Here is a 20,252-nt window from a genome sequence, read left to right on the forward strand (position 1 = left end):
GACATAGGACATCGGGCATCAATGTATGAATACTCAGTAAGTCCATAAAGATGGAGTTGAATAAAATAAAGACTCTAGTTTGCAATAATAAGGGTCGCACTTACTGTGGGGATGGTCGTCTTTTAGTTGCGGGAATCGAATCGACGACCATGGATGCAGAAGTCAGGGTCACTACCCAATGCGGTCACTTGGCCATCAAATAATAAAAATAGTTGCCATAATGTTCATTTTTATCAAATTATAGATTTTGTTGCGATATCTAGCAATAGTTGGCTTTTTTAACCTGTAACTGTAAACTCCCACAGTAAAAAAAACAAACTTAGATATTTTGAAATCTCAGATAGACTCTTGTATACCTATTTATATACCTATGGGTTGAGTAGAGATAATAACATCTACGCTCTTTATATATTTTTGTCATAATATAAAAGATAATTTCTTAAATTAGCGCTACGGGAAGTTAAGTCCGGGATCTTATAGCCGGAGAAGTTAACAAACTTACTTCGTAACTTTCTTTCTTTTTAAGTCTTTGTGTCATGCTCACAGAAGCGAATGTTTTCTGCTCTAAATTAGTTCCATCTTAGCGAATAGCAGATCTTTTGCGCATCATTTTTCCAACTTGAATTTAAAATGGAATGAAAGAGGTGATATTTTCACTAATTTTAATTTTTTTATTAGGCACTTGGTATGATAGCCATTTTTCGCGGCGGTTCCGTTCGCATTAATGTAGAGATTGTCAGTTACTTTAACTGCTTAAACCCTGTATTAGTTATTACTATTCCACCATAGAGTGGAGTATAATTTTAACTGGATGTTAAAAAGAACCGAAAAAAAATCGTTGGAAAAGTACCGAACATTCTCGAAATAACAGTGTACTTTTTTCTTTTTCTCGGGGAAGGGTTATTTTCAATTAAGAATATTTTTATAAGATATTAAAGAAAAACAATCAACGCTTCCCCATGTTAGCAAATATTTTTTTAGTCGTGAATATTACTAGTAAAGTAATTAGGTAAGTGTCATTAGATAATAATTAATCTGAGTCTTAAGAATGCCATAGAATATATTGTTTCCAGGATTTCTTATTTCTTTTAAGCAGCCTGGTTTTTAAGATCCCTAATTGTATGAAGTGTGCGATTTTGAAATACTTATTTGAATAATAAAATAAACACAATTCGCATATTATGTAACCATTTATAAAAAACATCTTGTATACCATGAAGAATGTTAGGAAATACATTCTTTTTCACATGCATCCCGGTAAAAAGAAAGGTCTGAAAGATCCGGTGCCCGGGTAAATTCTAAGTCCCGGTAATCCTCGCCGGGTAGACGGGCTGGCTAAGCTCCTTACCAACCCGCGTATAAAGAAAGATTTGCGCACTCGTACAGTATTAACACACTTTTCCCTCGGTCCATTTAAAAAATCTTATATTAAATAAATATTATTAAAATAAATTCCCTAAGAGTAAATTAATCTAGAAAGGAAGGATAAGCGTAGATCCAGATTAAATTATTCATAATAATAATTAATTAATGGTTACGGATAGGAGCCATTAACCATTACTGATCATAGTATTATACAGCGGACGTCCGCGATTTCGTCTGCCCTTAGACCTCTTTAATCCGGCCCTATCGGAAAATTCGTTTTAGTGGATACCTACTAACTATAAACTACCAACCAAACCAAAGTCACTGACATAGCTCAGCGAGTCGCAAAGCTGAGGTGGCAGTGGGCAGGCCACATAGTTCGAAGAGCCGATGGACGTTGGGGTCCCAAGTTGCTGGAATGGCGACCCCACACCGAAAAGTTGGCCGACCCCCACTAGGTGGACCGAGGATATCAAGCGGGTTGCAGCGAGCCGCTGGATGCTGGCGGCTCGAGACCGTTGTGCTTGGAGGTCCATGCCAGAGGCCTATGTCCAGCAGTGGACGTCAATTGGCTGATAAGGTAAGGTTCAAACTACCTTCCTGCCAAATTTCAGCTTTGTACATCAAGCGGTTTACCATGAGTCTTTATTTTATTTAATACATTTGATACATAGTACTTACATAATAAGGGTAAGTATATTTTTTTATTATAATAGATTTTACATTAATTTTAATATAAACAGCGATTTCCACCGTTGATTGCACTTTCGCTTATACCTATTAAATAGAAGAAGTAAAATATGTTTCAGAGTTTGTGGGGTTGTAGGATATTATAATCTTCAGATCTACCGATTTTGAAAATTCGTTTATCAACAGAAAGCCACGTTATTTGTCGCCGTATTCTCACAGGCAACAGTCTCTCATAGGGTTACTACATGGAAAGGGCCGCAGGGCAAGAGGAGAAGCGGCAGACCGGTGTCTAGATGGGCTGATGATATAGCAGCCATCGCTGGTAAAGACTGCCAAGAGTCTGCAAGAGATAGAAAAAATGGTCTGTTTCGGAGGAGGCCTACACCCGAGAGGGTTCTCATCTTCAACCTAACATAATTCTGGAAATTAAAGAATAAGAAAAAAAAATACAATAATATGACATAATCTATAATAATAAATTAAATTGTTAAAAAAACAAAAAGACAAAATGAAAATTTACTCATAATGGTATTAAACATATTTTTTGACTTAAATGACTATGTGTGATTATGATTAAGTATGTTAAATGACTAAATGTATTGAATAAATTATATATTTTAGATAAAAAATGTATGCATTAGGATAAATGATTAGATGAGATTATAATTATGTTAAATGACTAGGTATATGCATGGAATAAGAATAGGAAACATGTATAATTTTAGATTTATTGTTTTAAAATTGTAATTAGTTAATTAAATAATAACAATTCATCGATATAACTGTACAAAACATCTATATTCCTTATGATTATGACAATGCATGGATTATGATTATCTAACGGAATAATTATGTAATGTGTTGTTTTAAAAATTGTGACTGATTAATAATAACAATGAATACCTACTTTAAGTTAAATGAATTGTAAAATATTGTGAAGAAGAGAAAATAAAAGGCTTTATTATTATTATTCTCACAGGACCGGGAACTACATCCGCTGAAGAACAATGAAACAAAGTACCTGCAGCGACCAGCTGGAACAGACAAGGCACTTTCTGTTGCCCTACCGCATTCTCGCCGTAGCACGCCAGCGTGCCGTACTCCATGTCCGTGGTGGGGGTGTAGTTCAAAGTAGACGTGTGCCCGTGACTGCTGTACAATCTATGAAACAAAAAACACTTCAAGCTGTTTCGAAGTTATTATGACGTCCTCCGTGGCGCAGTGGTATGCCTGGATTTACAAGACGGAGGTCCTGGGTTCGATCCCCGGCTGGGCCGATTGAGATTTTCTTAATTGGACCAGGTCTGGCTGGTGGGAGGCTTCGGCCGTGACTAGTTACCGTTACGGTTAGCGTTCTGGTACGACGTCGTGTAGAAACCGAAAAGGGGAGTGGATTTTCATCCTCCTCCTAACAAGTTAGCCTGCTTCCATCTTAGACTGTATCATCACTTATCATCAGGTGAGATTGTAGTCAAGGGCTAACTTGTAAAGAATTTAAAAAAAAATCCAATGGATCAAAGTTTACGTAAGAGGTGTAGATGAATCCATAAAAACCCACGTTATTGGACGTAATATAAGTATATTCTGTAGTAATGAAGTTGCTATTGAAATAAAGCAATTTTGTGTTTGCTAGCACAGTTGTAGGTAACTGATTTTATTGAATATATGACTATCTCTATAGATGTTTAGATAAGGCAAACACTGACATGTATAAAATAATTCCTTATTTTGTATGTTTTCAATAGATGCAAACGAAACAAAAAAAATGTAAAATATGATAATATTACAAGAAAGTTATTAAAACAAGGTAATATATTTGCCTTTTGAACTGGCTTTTAGATTAACTACAAACAGGCAGATACAAATTTCAAAAATGCTTATAAAATAAGCATACTTGAAACCAAGAATTTGATTTCTCTCCTACAAAAACTGAAGGAGAGCGAGTAATATTTTTATGTTTTAAAGGGAAACCTACCTTGGAGGTATTTCAGTTTGTTCCCCAGAGTTATTGAAGGTCCAGTGGAAGGAGACCAGCGCCGGGTTAGCGTCCACGGAACAATGCAGTGATACTGTCTCGTGTTTCAGAGCTCCAAACAGCTCGTTGTCTCTTCTTTCTGCACACACTGGAGCATCTGCGAAAGAAGAGTCATTAAAATATCTGCTAAACTAATCATCCCCACCACAATTAAGAGTATCATCATCATCATTATCATAAAATCTTTTTTAATTATTTATTATTAGCCTATTTAAGGGCCTACTGTATATTGCCAGGTCTCCCTCCCTATAGAAGAGAGAATTATGAAAATAAATAGACATGAATAAAATCAAATTAAAAGACTAAAATACATCTAAGTAAAGTAAAGTATAGGGTAAGTTTTGGCACAGAAAACATATGTTTTGGTAAGGTAAGGCAAGAATAAGCATTGATTTTTAATGATATTACTATGAAATTGACGATTATTAACAGTTTGTTAGATAATCTGGATTAAAACACACGATATTTTTATGCCATTCTATCGATTCGCTTGTCAGAGCGATACTTTCTAAAACTTCGCGAAATTAGCTGGTTCGTTTTAATTTAATGATATTTGAATAAGAATAAGAGAAAGTTTCTACATCAGCGAAGTTTATTAAAAATGATGAAACGAATCGCTTGGTACGTATTTGACGAGTGAAGGAGGGATGTCAATTACGTGGGGTCGTAAATCTAATATACCGACAAACGCAAACAAAGTTATAGAGCGACCGCAGCGCTGACACGGTCTCAATTTACATTTCATTAAAACTTACCGACTTTTATAGACGAGATCATATTTTTCTTTTTTTTATCATAGTACCCAATAGATTTTTTTTCTGATAGAGTATTTGTGACAACGCTATTGAGATCGCAGGAAAAGCGCAGAAGTAATGCCAGAGTCAGCTGAGTGAAGTGTGTGAAGTCTGCCAATCCGCATCAGGCCAGCGTGGTGAACTATTGGCCTAACCTCTCTCATTCTGAAAGGAGATTCGAGCTCAGCAGTGAGCCGAAAATGAGTTGATAATAAGTTGACACAAAATATTATCTCTCTCTGATATCAATCATTCGAAAAATCAAAATAAATATGGTAATCGTTCACAGAACGAGTATTTAGACATGTGTTTATTATATAAATTTAAAAACTGAATTTAGATGCGTACTTTTTAGTATAGAATACTGCTAGTATTATTTTTATTATACATTATTATATTGCCCTTGTTTTTAAACACAATATGACTAATAAAGCTAAGGGAAATGTGTTAAATGAAAAAGTTGAGCTAAAAAGTCTAGCTTTTAAACGTAGAGATATCGTGGCTCATTTTGCTTTAGAATAAAATAACGTGATTGATTTATTTACTTATTCATGTGATAAATACATACTGACAAACTATCAATGCAAAGAGTATACATAGATCAAAAATAACGTAAAAATATATACCTAATTTTTACTTCATTGTCACTTACCACCAGCGGCCTTATTATGTATCTTAGTGTACCATTCAAAGAATGAGTCACTACATCGATTTTCGTCGTATTGTCGTTTTTGTGATCATCTAATATAGTTATTTCTACGAAATTAATTTGACTACCTACGCCATTTTACTTATAGTGGCAACGATGTTTTGTTTTAACAATTGTCTACCATGAATATTTCAACAAAATAACGTAAATATCAGTTTTTCGTTAAAAAAAACGTTACTACCTGCTACTACCACTACTAGACTAATGTTACTTTACGTAAAATGACGATTATTGTGTCATTTCGATAAAAACACAAAGTTAGATTATTGCAAAAAAGAAAATACGATTAAAAAGATGTAGTGACTGATTAATTGAATGGTACACCGAGTTACATAATAACCCTGCAGATGAAATCACTACCCAAATAATTATCAACAATATAACGACCCAAGAACTCCATCACAGTTTTAGATTTAATTTAAAGTTGCAAACTTGCAAAGACAAGATCATATTTTTACTCTCTTAAAATTCAAAAGTTTGCAGAAGAAACTGTTTTAACAAGATCACAGTTTTAATAGAAGGGTGGAAGTTCTCCGTCGAAACAACAGTGACCTATCTGACACTGATAACCAAGAACTTGTTTATATTCTAAAGTTACACTCAGGCTTAGTGTTTAAGGTATTTTTTAATTTTTAGTTGAATTAATTTATATACGATTGCCAGAGGATTAGATAGCGCCATCTTACATTAATTAGAGTAACTAATTAGATGGCGATATATGTTGGAAGCGTCAACTGTGGTTAGTTTTATATTAGAATAGACAGTTTTCGGACCATGTGTACCGTTTTAATTGTTATACTCTACTTTATCTAATGTCATAACAATACAACTTTTCAGGAAATTAAAACAATTAGGCACGATAATTACTTACAGCTTGATTTTTCTATTAGTTCTAGTTTGAAATCTTAATAGAAATAGAAAAAAAAAATACAAAAAAACATTTAAAATATTCGAGAAAATATTCCAAAGAAGTTACTTAAATATGCAAAAAAATAATTTGGTAGACAAAACAAAATTAAATAAGTCTAATACCGAACAAGGTTATCAAGTGTACAAAAAGATCCAAGCCTAAGTAATAAAAGCACGAAATAACAATTCGGCAAAAAATACAGCTAAGTATTCAATTAAATTGAAATTTTTGTGAAGAAGAAATATTTACTTAATTCATAGAATAAAGAAATAAAATCACACCAAACTCAAGAATGGCTCGTCTCATATATATTTTTTATATTTCATAACCGCTTTTGCGGGTGACATCGCAAAAGATAGTAAGAGATAACAAAGATTAAATATAATAGAGAATCAATGCTCATTGGATGATAATGCTTCATCAGAATATCCTTTCCACCCATCATCATCAACCCATATCTGAGTCGAGTCTCCTCTCAGAATGAGAGGGATCAGGCCAAATAGTCCACCACGCTGGCAAAATGCGGATTGGCAGACTTCACACACGCAGAGAATTAAGAAAATTCTCTGGTATGCAGGTTTACTCACGATGTTTTTCCTTCACCGTTTGAGACACGTGATATTTAATTTATTACGTGATAGCCCAGTGGATATTTACTCTGCCTCCGATTCCGGAGGGTGTGGGTACAAACCCGGTCCAGGGCATGCACCTCCAACTTTTCAGTTGTGTGCATTTTAAGAAAATCAATAGCTTAACGGTATATAAAAAAATATACAGCATTTGATCAACCCAACAAAATCGAGGCAAATGATTAGTTCAGATTTATATAAAAAAATCAAATCAAACAGCAGCTGAACGGAATAAAAACAAGAATCCAATTACAATCCATATAATCCAATCACAGTTGGGTATTACTAATAAAACTGTTTTGGAGTCGGTATTTGCCCTGTTCCCTTATAACGGCAAATGTTAGGACAGACGGCTGAAGGGTCGAAATATCAGGGTCTCGATTTTGGATTTAATACCGGTCGGTCGTATTACGAAAGACAATTTTGAGGAAATCCATTTTGATTTGTTCATAGCGTAACAAATCAAAATGGGTTGGGGTTTTTTTTAATTGACAAACGCTCGATTGCGATTAGGTACATTATGTGATAATGCAGAGATGCACGCTTACTTGGAATATTTACAATTTACTTACTTTATACTTCGGGTCAGACTTTTCTTTCGTCTAGGAAATTCGCAGTGAAAACTCTCGGAGTTGGTAGTGGAAGTTAGTGGTGTGTTCTATGCAACTAACGGAGAGTACGTTAAAATCGGCCAAGTGCGTGTCGGTCACGCGCAGTGTAGGGTTCCGTAGATTAAGTTAGCACTTTGATTCATTATCACATAATACACAAAAATACCGATAACGATACGCCACACCATGAGATAGACGATAAAAAATTCATCCTTACTTTGCATGTAGGGAAGGAACCCCAATTTTTTTTTTTAAATTTCCTTTATTACTACTTTTTAAATATCCTTTATAGACATAATTAATACCCATACCAAATTTCATCTTTCTAGTAATAGATATTTCATTATATTATATTAATATTCGTATATTCTACTCTCGTGATTTTTTTCACGTATCCCTAAACAACCGTTTTGCTGGTAGAAGGTGGGGACACTTGAATCTAACAAAAATTAGCTTTAAAGTTTAATATTTTACAAACGAATCCCTAAATTGAAAAATCATCTTGCCTCTAGATAATGTGGTACGGTTTCTGTATTTTGGATCACTATTGAATACATCATACAAGTTGCACCTATTAGCGCTGACACCACAGTCGGTGGCTCTTTTGTTCTTTTAATTTATTGCCTTATAAAATTAAATATATTACTAGTAAATGCACGCGACTCCGTTCGCCTTAAATTCTGTTTAAACAAATCCCGTAGGATTCGTGGATTACAACGGAATAAAATTAGGAATTAAACGAAATTTATCCAAACTGGTTCAGTGGCTTGACTGTGAATAGGTAACAGACAGACCGACATACAGATAGACAGACATATAGACCGACAGACTTGCCTTCGCATTTTTATATTAGTATGGATAGTATGGTATTTACGGTAATGTTTTATTTTTCATTTTATTACTTGCGAAAATAAGAGAGACATTTTCGAGAGGAGTGAAAATAAAATTTTTATTCATATCTACGAGCACGAGCATTTCAATACCCGCAATCCAGATTCAAAATACGAGTATGATTCGTAATATCGATACGCGCAAGATGGCCGCCGTTCATAATATTTCGCAATAATCGTTTTAGGTCGCTCTCCCAAAGGGCGCTGTAAAATTTTACAACCGATATGTCTGGGACGCTAAACGCCGGTAATATAACGCTCTTTGTGGAAGATCGGGGGACCCAAACAAGAGTCCCGGCTGTTGCGGCATACAATTATGTTTTATTTAAATATTTCATGCCGTTACTGCTGATACGGGAAGAATTAAAATGACACAATTCTAACTTAACTAAGTTACTTAAATGTTTGTTTGTTACACTTTTACTAATCAACTTACCCAATAATAAAAATACTAACTGGTTGGTGGACGGTGTTTGCGTGAAGTCCTATGTAAGAAAAATCGCGCGGGAAGCTTGGGTATATGCGAGATAAAAAAGTTCACGTAATAACAAACAAAGAGACCAATACCTAAGAAGCTTTCGTTTGAAAATTGGACCAAGGGTTTGGGGGTTTTGTTGGAGATTGCACACATTGTAAGGAAGAGCACTGTGCTTACGATGCAAGTAGAGAAAAAGACATAATCGACCAATACCGGTCAAACCGGAAACGATCTGACTTTTGTCCTTTCAAAACTTAAAAGAGAGCGATATTTTCGGTTCGACGCTATTGGTCAACAATAAGTTATTTTGTCTTCAAGAGATATATCGAGGCGCGCATTTTAGACCTGACGGTTGCTTGTTGCTTACTTTACTAATATTATAAAGACGATAAATTTGCATTTAAGTATGTAACGAATAAACACAAAAACTACTGGACTTATTTGAAAAAATGTTTCTCTAGTCGAAAACTACATTATCAAGGAGAAACATAGGCTATATCTTATCGCCGTGTTTCCATGGGAATGGGAACTACGTGGGTTAAAACCGCGAGGTTCTGCCAGTATGAAATGAGAGTAGATAATGCTTGTAAATGTCCACTGCCTGTGCATAAAATAACATTATTACGAACGCGAATCCAAGTGACTGCGCTATGCACTATACAGTGCGCGGGTGTCGTTTATATACGTATAATGGTAAAGTGCAGCATCACGGACGCGTAATTCCAGTATTGGCCGGCCTCCAACAAAAGGCGGGCCATTGTGAGATTATTCCTATGCATTCAGTGCGCCACTCGGCGGGCCAGCGCTGCGCCAGACGCTCTGGTAAATAAATAGCTTTCGGATCTTTGGATAATTCGCTTTAGAACCGAATCTGTTGATATTCTAAACTCGGTAGCCGTTTTGTTATATAAACACTATTACCGAATTTAGCATATTTGTTCAGTGCTCTGTATTTATATTTGTTTACTCTTTTGCTTGTTTGTACTAATGATTACTTGTTTGTTTGTACTCAATTGTGAATAGGCTCTAGAACCACTGTATCGTCGTTATCAACCCAAATTCGGCTCAGGCCAATAGTCCACCACGCTGGCCCAATGCGGATTGGCTGACACACGAAGAGAATTAAGAAAATTCTTTGGTATGCAGGTTTCCTCGCGATGTTTTCTTTCACCGTTTGAGATTCGTGATATTTAATTTCTTAAAATGCACACAACTGAAAAGTTGGAGGTGCATTCCCCGGACCGGATACAAACCGACCCCCTGCGGAATTGAAGGCAGAGGTCCCACTGGATCGAATTGAAAAATTCTTTCACCATTAGAGTCCTACATCGTATTCCCTTGAGAACGGAAAATAGCGGGTAAGACTGTGTGGCGTGTGCTAGTATTGAATGATTTCCTTTTGAATCTGAAAGGTTAAATATGTATTTGTGTACTCGTAAGAATTCAAAGTGACCATTCCCGTTGTCCCAAAATCCTATATATTTGACCTTTTGTTTCTGTATTGAATCAAATGTGAAAAAAAAATACATAAACACAAATTGATTTAGCTTTTTTTGATAACGGACAACAATTAAATCCTTACTAATATTAGGTAATATTAGTAGAAAAATGTTGAATGTGCAAGTGGAAGGACATAAGAGGAGAGGAAGGCCAAAGAAGAGATGGCTGGAGTGTGTGCCTCTTTTCTTGTGTGTAAAAGGAGTGGAGGATGAGTTGACGTGTAATAGAGACGAAACGAAAAGATTGACATAATTTTCCGATCCCACTTAAGTGCAATAAGGGAAAGGCCATGATGAGTAATATTAGGTAATAAACCACTCCACGTTTTTTTCAAATCTTTGGATAATTTGTTTTTAAAACCGATAAACTGTTGGAATTGTAAGTTTTGTAGCTATTTGGTTCTTATTTACTCTTCTTTTCATTTACTGCTGGAAGTGTTTTCATCCGTTTTCCACAGGAAGATTAAACTAAGCCAGGAGAAACAGTTTTATACTTACGTTTTATTGGTTTTGAATGCAAGGAATAAAGTTATCCGAAAAAAGCATTACCTCCTAAATAAATAAAATTCAGCTCTTTGAATTTAGAACCGAATGAATGGCATGTGTTGTTATTCTAAACTCGGTAGCCATTTTATTGTACAAACAGTATTCCCGAATTTATTTGTTCTGTACTTATTTACTGTTTGCCTGTACCAATTTAGTGTAGGTACAATATATGAATTTTTAATATCAACCTGAATGAAACAATTTTACCTCGGCTACTTGTCTCAACTGATTAGGCTCAGCTTTTGCAGAAACCTGGCGGTCCAACGCGGAACTGCAGCCAGTATTCTTGCTATCATTCCACGCGGGCATAATTTGTATATTTATTAGGATAAGTCAGCTTATGTATTTTAACATAATTATGAATCTAGTGACTAGTCATCACCCACTGAGAAGTTTTGCACGAAAAGATATCGCAGTTTACCGAATGATGCCTAATGCCTATATACCTACGAGTTGGATTCAACGATTCACCTTTCTCGAAATTTGACCTACCTAACCTAACCTAACTGGATCATTTTTGATCACGCAGAAAATCTCCAAGCAAATAGATCGTTCCATTGCTCGCTGAGTGACTCTCTGTTACACTCTCCGACGGCGTTACGAGACGGGTTAAGATAGGCGTTAAGGGGTGGCCCATAACACCTCTCTTTACATGTGCTGCGACTGCTGCGAGCAGCTGCACGTGCCGTGTCGTGTTGCAAGAACCAGCTCGTGAGGAGCTAAGAGCCTCGTATGGGTTCGAAAATAGTGAGATTTTGCCGTGTTTCATCATAATTTAATATGAATATCACTCGAGGTAGTTTAAATTCTAAAAAGAAAGCTACATTAACAGGGAGTAACGTATAGTAGAGAGAAAGAGTATAGCATAGTAGAGAGAGGGAGTATAGTAGTAGAATAGCGAAGTATGCGGCTGGTACAGCGAGGTTCTGCTAGTAGGTACTCAATAACAAAACAACACTACATCGGTACTCACATCGCACCAACAAGGAGACAGGGTTGCTGGTGCCCTTGCCCTCGCTGTTGGCGGCCATGCAGGTGTAGTCGCCGGCCGCCGCCCGCGTCACGCTCTGCAGCACCAGGCTCTGCGCGCTGAGGATCACCCCCGCCGCCTCGTTGTGGAACATCTCCGAGTTCTGGACACAAAAGGAAGAACCATTTCATGAGCTACCACACAGACAGCCGGCTGTCCGCACACTCTATATATGCCTGGTAGATCAAGGATAATTTCTTAATCTTTTGTGAGAACTCATCAGAGGAAGTACTGTTGTTTACTCAGACTTTTACTCAGTCAAAATTGTCTTGGCTATTGTACTTACTTACTTAGGGGTAGGGTAGGGGTTGGGCAGGGGTAGGGCTAGGGTAGGGCTAGGGTAGAGGTAGGGTAGGGGTAGGGCAGGGGTAGGGTAGGGGTAGGGTAGGGGTAGGGTAGGGCTATGGGTAGGGTAGGTATAGGGTAGGGGTAGGGTAGGGGTAGAGGTATAGAAGGGTAGAATAGGGATAGAGAATAAGTGCACTTATGTCAAAACGAAGCTTGACCGGGTCCACTAGTATAAAATAAAATTTTCACAAAATATACATACCTATCCTTTAACAGTGGCTCTATTAGCATTAATATTACATTAAATATGTTTCTTTTGATGAACCTAATGAGGTTATTTGCAAATGGAAATTTATTATCTGTATAAAGTAATGAAAATACCCGAATAATTCCAACAAATGAAATAATTTTCTCGCAGAAGTTTTTTGTCCAATTCGCGTAATAAGTCGTTAGCAATCATCACAGAGTCTGATTATTATAATACGTATTTGAAATTATGAGTTAGGGTGTGTTCACATCTGACGTAAAATCAGCAGACTGAGACAGCGTAACTCAGCGTCTCTCAAAGTAATTAACATATAACACATGTAACACACTATTCTATTCTATAAAAAGTTGGTTGTTAAATAAAGTACAAGGGAAAAAAGGGTATGTATTGATGACATGGCTATTTACAACGATTATATACTAGGAATATTTACAGTTGATTACGTCAAAACGGTTGTCTGACACAAGAAGGCAGTTTGTACGGTGTATTTCTTATATGTTCAACAGTTTTCCACGTAGTGGGTCATCTACTTGGTACATCTATATCTGACACGTAAATGCAATTACACCGATCTTCAGACCGGAATACAGCAATGAATACGAAATATTTCCCCAGACAAACACTGCCACATAAAGGCCTATTACTATATACATCAACTCAGGTTATGTCCCAATAACCGCCAGAGTTTTTATAGAAGGTGGTGTTACACAAACATGCTTCATAGAGCATACTATGCCATTGTTATCAATGTGAATTTCCGCTAGATGTGGACGCACCCTTATTTGTCAACAAGCTCAGTCCGGACAGCAGTCCATGACGAGGATATTAAAACTTTTAATTGGTAAAGTCTAACAAATTAATTAGTAGCAAAAATAGAGATGCTGACTGACTCGACAAATAAAAATTGTACGAACAATATTTAAAATAATTATATTTTGAAATACCTTTTATCAAAAGATTATTATAGAGACGAGATAAAAAATATTCCAGATGTGCATTCGGGTTGTTACAGTACGTTTCATGTAGAATGGTGCGGGAGACAGTTCGTTTCACTCTAGAAAGGCTGCCGCGATTCACGATAATAGTACGTACTAGTGGACACACGCGACTTCGTTCGCCTTTAGATCTCTTCAATACAGCCCTTACAGTAGTATCGCTGTAAAAATGGAGTAACTTTGCCAACATTTCCCTTCACTGCTTTATACTTTAACCTGCCCAGGAGTATGAAGAATAATTGTACAACGTTTTTGTTTCTATAGCGAACATACAGACAGGCAGACAGACAAACAGATAGACAGACCACTAATCATCAGTATCGATCACTAATCAGTAATCACCCCCTGACAGTTATTTTGGAAATAAATATATTTCATGTACAGAATTGTCCTCTCTACAGATTTATAATGAACGTCATACAGGCGACTATCACCGTACCCATGCTATCTGAAAAACATTTTAACTTACTTATTCTATCAAGTAATATAAAAAGAAAGGTCATAATTAGATTCCCGCCTGTAGGACTATCTTACGACTTACTGAAAGGAAGTTTAGTGTGGGTCACTTTTAAAAGCTTTTGCAAAAACTGTTTACATAAATTAAAAACAAATTAAATATTACTTACGTCGTGAAACCAGACAAGTCGGTGTGTTTTAGGGTTGGCCTTCACAGTGCACTCGAAGTAGACATCGTCGCCTTCCTTTATCTCATCCGGGTTGAGGTTGGAGCCCATCTTGAGGTCTACGATCGGAACATCTGCAACAAACTTGCTTTTGAAGGATGACGTCACTTACATTACATCAAGATATAATATAGAAAGATTTATTAGATATGTATAAAATAATACAATAATCAATTTTTAAGTTAAGAAGAAAATCAAATGAATTATTTTCAAGTAAGTGTTACAAATGAGTAAATAGCTCTCTCCGTTTGTTTTTAAAATTTTCACCCCTAAATTGTTAAACCAATGTTGATCAAATTAAATATAATGATATAGATAATGTAGAATATATTGTCGCAAAATAAAACTTAGAGTAGGCGAAATCAAGGATAAACACAATGTTTAAGGAATTTCTTAAGAATTTTAATTTTAATGGAAGTAATGTGGCCAATATCGTGGATCAACTAATAATTTAAATTAACAAAATAATTATGTAGATGTTAGTTAGTCATATAATGTTTATTGTAATCTCATATTCGACAAGTTAGTTACAAAATGAAACAGTTTTAGAAATAATGCTAAATAATTCAATACTGTTATTATGGAGATTTTGTACTTAGATTTTATATAAATCACTCCAGCTTCTTCAGATCAAACTTCTATTATCCTACTAATATTATAAACGCAAAAGTTTGTACGGATGTTAGTTTAGATGTTTGTTTGGATTTTTTTTTATTGTTTACAAGTTAGCCCTTGACTACAATCTCATCTGATGGTAAGTGATGATGTAGTCTTAGATGGAAGCGGGCTAACTTGTAAGGAGGAGGATGAAAATCCACACCCCTTTCGGTTTCTACCGGAATGCTAAATCGCTTGGCGGTACGTCTTTGCCGGTAACACATAGGCTACTTTTCAAAAATTCATGGAATTTGTGAAAAACTAAATTTCACGCGGACGAAGTCGCAGGCGTCCGCTAGTACTGCGATAATTACGTATTAAATTCTAATAGTATCCAAAAAGCCACAAAGTAATTGATGCAGTCAGCCTCTGTCCTCGTCATCGTTAATGTCAAGAATTTCAGTACTTAAATCCACTTGAACTTAAATCCCCGACCCTTGCGTCTCCACTTAGGATTTATAATAATCCATCTTTTCATGCCCTTTATCACTCTTGATATTTGTCTGTTACGTTTCGGAGAGAATATTCATTATTCATAGTTTAATTTTGTAACACCCATAGTAGTTCATAAAGTAGTTACTTAAATCTATGTAGGGAATTTACCCTGTTATTAGAAATTCCAGTTTTCATTTAATCTCGATGCTTTAAGGCTCTAGGCTATTCTGGTATACGATAGTGGTATCTAAAACTTCACTGTGTTTCAGCCTGTGGAGTATTCATCTCGCTCGCTCGCTTTCAAAAATGAAACCTTCTGAATTCGGTTAACAGTAATATTAAATGAAAGAAAAGAAAGAAAGAAAGATCTTTATTTTTAAGTACTGCCATGCCATTTCGCACATTAAATCTAAATTATAACATATTATGGCTTAACTGTCCACTCAAAGAGTGAAGCTCTAAAGAATTCCCTGTAATATGTGGCATAACCTAGAAAAAGGCCCCAACTCAGCATTTCGCCGCATACTTTCAATAAAAAAAGGATGCAGCACTGATTTTCAGTTAGGACCCAGTTCAGATGCCGCCACGCACACAGTTCAACATTTTATGTAAACTATTAAAGACAATTATTAAGAACTAATTAAAACTAACTAGGTAGATAAATTGAATCAATGTATTCCAAAGTAGATAATTTTTTTTTGCAAAATGTTTACCATACTCATATTAAAAAGGCTCGGTTACCTGTATTCTACCGGAAGTTAGAAAGACACTTAATTAGCAACTAGCTGACGCCGCGTGGGTTCACCCGCGTGGGGCTCGTTCCCGTAAGAATACGGGGATGATATATAGCCTATAGCCTTCTTCGATAAATGGGCTATATAACACTGAAAGAATTTTTCAAATCGGACTAGTAGTTCCTGAGATTAGCGCGTTCAAGCAAAAAAACAAACTCTTCAGCTTTATAATATTAGTATAGATTAACCCACCAAAGGAATTATATTTGTCAATGAAATTACAGGCATAAAATAAGGCCAAGTAAAAATGGTAGACCATTATAGAGCATGTTCCTAACAGGGAGCTAATGTTTTGTTAGGCGATAGTGTTCCACTTTAAATAAAGTGGGCTTGTTACGTTAACTTGTAGTACAAACTAAATCTATTTTCAATAGATTAACATCTAGGTTATAATAGATTAGTTTGCAAAACTGCCAACATGTAGGTACTTAGTCTAGCTTACCTCATCCTCATCGTCATTCACATCAACACACATTTGGCTCACTGCTGAGCTCGAGTCTCCTCTCAGAATGAGAGAGGTTAGGCTAATAGTCCACTACGCTTGCCCAATGCGGATTTGGCAGCCTTCACACTCTCTGAGAATTGAGAAAATTCTCAAGTATGCAGGTTTTCTCACGGAGTTTTTCCTTCACCGTTTGAGACACGTGTTAATTAAAATTACTAATTATTAATTAAAGTTATTAATTTCATAAAATGCACACAACTAAATAGTTGGAGGTGCATGCCCCGGACCGGATTCGAACCTATATCCTCCCGAATCAGAGGCAGAGGTCATATCCACTGGGCTATCACGGCTCTAGCTTACCTACTGAAGAATAAATAATAATTTATATATATGTATTATTTATATATGTACGATAAACTGTAGTACCACAGCTATTAGTAAATATTTAATTATAATTTCTTAAATATTAGTCTTTGGATCCATAAAAAATATTTATCCATGATTATTTCGCTCAAAGTTTGTGTATGTGATATTAAGGGTGAGGCGTACATAATTATTATGAACGTAGTACCTACACGTACAAGGTGGGTGTTTTACTTATGATTTAATTTTAAATTAGCAGAACCGCGCCCGCGTAATTCACATTGCCGTAGAAATACTTTTTTTTACTCTCTACAAGTAAGCCCTTAAACTTAATAAATTCTCACTTTTTATTCCGGTAGGTACTCCTGTGATAGCCCAATGGATATGACCCCTGCCTCTAACTTCGGAGGGTGTGGGTTCGAATCCGGTCCGGGGCATGCACCTCCAACTTTTCAGTTGTGTGCATTTCAAGAAATTAAATATCACGTGTCTCAAACGGTGAAGGAAAAACATGAGGAAACCTACAGACTAGAGAATTTTCTTAATTCTCTGCGTGTGTGAAGTCTGCCAATCCGCATTGGGCCCGCGTGGTGGACTATTGGCCTAACCCCTCCCATTCTGAGAGGTGACTCGAGCTCAGCAGTGAGCCGAATATGGGTTGATAATGATAAGGTACTCCCAGATTAAAAAAATATGTTGGTAGAACCGTGGAACCAATTAGTTTAGTTTTAGGTATACAATCACCACATTAAAATTGTGTTACTAGAATAAAACATTTCCCCAAGGGTGGTAAAGATTCACTTAAAAGGTGTATTTCAATAAATCCTTCACACTGACGCGCGGGTTTGTAAATAAAAGCTCACCTCCTTTAAAATGTACTTGGAATCGCATTCAGTAAAGCTGAGATCAAACAACAATACAATGCTGTGAAAACGTTTTTAGAGGTGGAATTTATTTAGCAACTGATTTTAGTGATATCCGAAACCCACGAGCGCGATATTTTACTAATGGACTAAGAATCTGCGCTGTGATGGCTTCACACACAGAGAACACCAAAAAAAGAAGTAATTAAAAAAAAAGTAACTGAACAGTTACTTTAGAAGTTCGAAGAGCCGATGGACGTTGGAGTCCCAATGTGCTGGAATGGCGACCCCGCACTGGTAAGCGCAGTGTTGGTTGACCCCCCACCAGGTGGACTGACGACATCAAGCGAGTCGCAGGGATTTGCTGGATGCAGGTGGCTCAGTGTCTTAATGTTTGGAAGTCCCTACAAAAGGCCTATGTCCTGCATTGGACGTCCATCGGCTGAGATGATGACGATGACGATGACGATGACGATGACGATGACGATGACGATGACGATGACGATGACGATGACGATGACGATGACGATGACGATGACGATGACGATGACGATGACGATGACGATGACGATGACGATGACGATGACGATGACGATGACGATGACGATGACGATGACGATGACGATGACGATGACGGTGATGGTGATGGTGATGGTGGTGATGATGATGATGATGATGATGGTGATGGTGGTGATGATGATGATGGTGATGATTGATTTCTTTAAATGCACACAACTGAATAATAAGAGGTGCATGCCCCGGACCCGATTCGAACCCACACCCTCCGCAATCGGAGGCAGAGGTCATTTCCACTGGGCTACCATGGCTCTTTCTCGTTTGTAGGGCCGAATTAAACGGGCCTGAGTATAAATAAAAAAGTAAAGCCTGTGACAAGCTGCCTTCATATTTTTATAAAAGCTTAAATATTTGTCAGCTATTATATTAGAGTTTGTGACATTAAGTCAAGTGTAGACTTTCCTTAATGTAACGTTTTTCTAAGAAACACAAATAGACAATTAGAACTTTTAAATTGAGATGGAACGTTAAAATTTACCTTTTTTCACAATTTATACTGGAATCGTAAGCTTAATGAATGTCACTTGCAAAGTTAAGTGGGTTTATTTAAAGTTTCGTTGTTAAAAATTCCATGCGACGTTATTTTGTTGCCGAGTATTTTGGAAAAGTCACGCCAATTAAGGCTTATTAGATGCCTTAATAAGGACTTATTGTCCACTGCTGACTCTCAGGTGGGCCGAATTACCTAATTAGTTTACTGGGGCTACTATTCGAATTTCAGTTGTGATATTTTGTGGGACAAAAACATTGAGAAATTCTCGCAATATTATGGTTAGAAACTTTGTTGAAAGATCTATTCAAATCATTACACTATGAGTCAGAGTTATCTTGTTTTATGAAGTCTGAAAGTTTGTCAGTCTATGCTATTACCATAAGTAAATACAGAGGCCAATCACAGAGTTTGGTTTATTGTGGCTTTAAAAGGTAGTTTCAAGGGTCTAGATCCTCAATTATCCAATAATATTTTAATCAATATAGTATGACAGATTATGTCCCCAGGTCGTCAGTCATTTAGTATCGAGGAATCCCTTTAACACCGTTGATGATCATACTTTGTCTCTAGCGAAAGGTTGCCACGAAGCTAAATAACTGACGCCTTGGTGACATGATTCTGCATGATATCCTAAAAAATCGTACATTTTTTAATTAACAACTGAAAATATGGGACCCTTGAAACATGATACTTTTCAAAGCTACCACACTTCAAAACCTTTAATTGGTTACTGTATTTACCTATGATAGTAGTAGGAGCACGAACATATATACTTTCAGCCTTCATAAAATACGAGTAGATATGTCTATCGCAGTCGTTCTGTTTAGGGTGACGCCTTATTAGCGCGTTGCGTTTCGTCGTCGCAAAGAATCAACGCATTGTTTGTTACACTGTGTTACGTTGACTCTTGCACTCCGATGCTCTGTCACCGCAGTGCAAGAGGACGACACACGTAGATACATAATCAATCTCGACAAAGCATACAAAACAAATTAGAAAGTCGTCCGTTAAAACTTCGCCAGACGACGTAGTGCTCATTTATCAGCGACGACACGGAGCGGCTACGTAACGCACGTAGCGCCGTAGCTAGTCTGGAGGCGACGCGTTTACATCACGTTTCCTATTAGTGTGCGTTGAAGTATGGAGTTTCATACAAATGATGACACCTCGAGGCAATACATAGGTATAGCTTCTTCGTGTCCACGC

General features: G+C 36.6%; 1 protein-coding gene across 2 annotated transcripts in view; it reads right to left on the reverse strand.

The window, feature by feature from the left end:
• LOC112044634 (hemicentin-2) overlaps nucleotides 1–20,252 on the reverse strand; it is a 311,378-nt gene that overhangs the window by 14,739 nt on the left and 276,387 nt on the right. For both annotated transcript variants that reach the window (XM_052888013.1, XM_024080533.2), the window contains 4 exons: nucleotides 14,364–14,494; nucleotides 12,130–12,289; nucleotides 4,031–4,187; nucleotides 3,077–3,216 (listed from right to left, as the gene is read on the reverse strand). In XM_052888013.1, the coding sequence (XP_052743973.1) occupies nucleotides 3,077–3,216; nucleotides 4,031–4,187; nucleotides 12,130–12,289; nucleotides 14,364–14,494 (588 nt within the window). The remainder of the gene's footprint in view (nucleotides 1–3,076; nucleotides 3,217–4,030; nucleotides 4,188–12,129; nucleotides 12,290–14,363; nucleotides 14,495–20,252) is intronic.

The sequence above is a fragment of the Bicyclus anynana genome, chromosome 21, assembly GCF_947172395.1.
Source record: "Bicyclus anynana chromosome 21, ilBicAnyn1.1, whole genome shotgun sequence".
Lineage (NCBI taxonomy): Eukaryota > Metazoa > Arthropoda > Insecta > Lepidoptera > Nymphalidae > Bicyclus > Bicyclus anynana.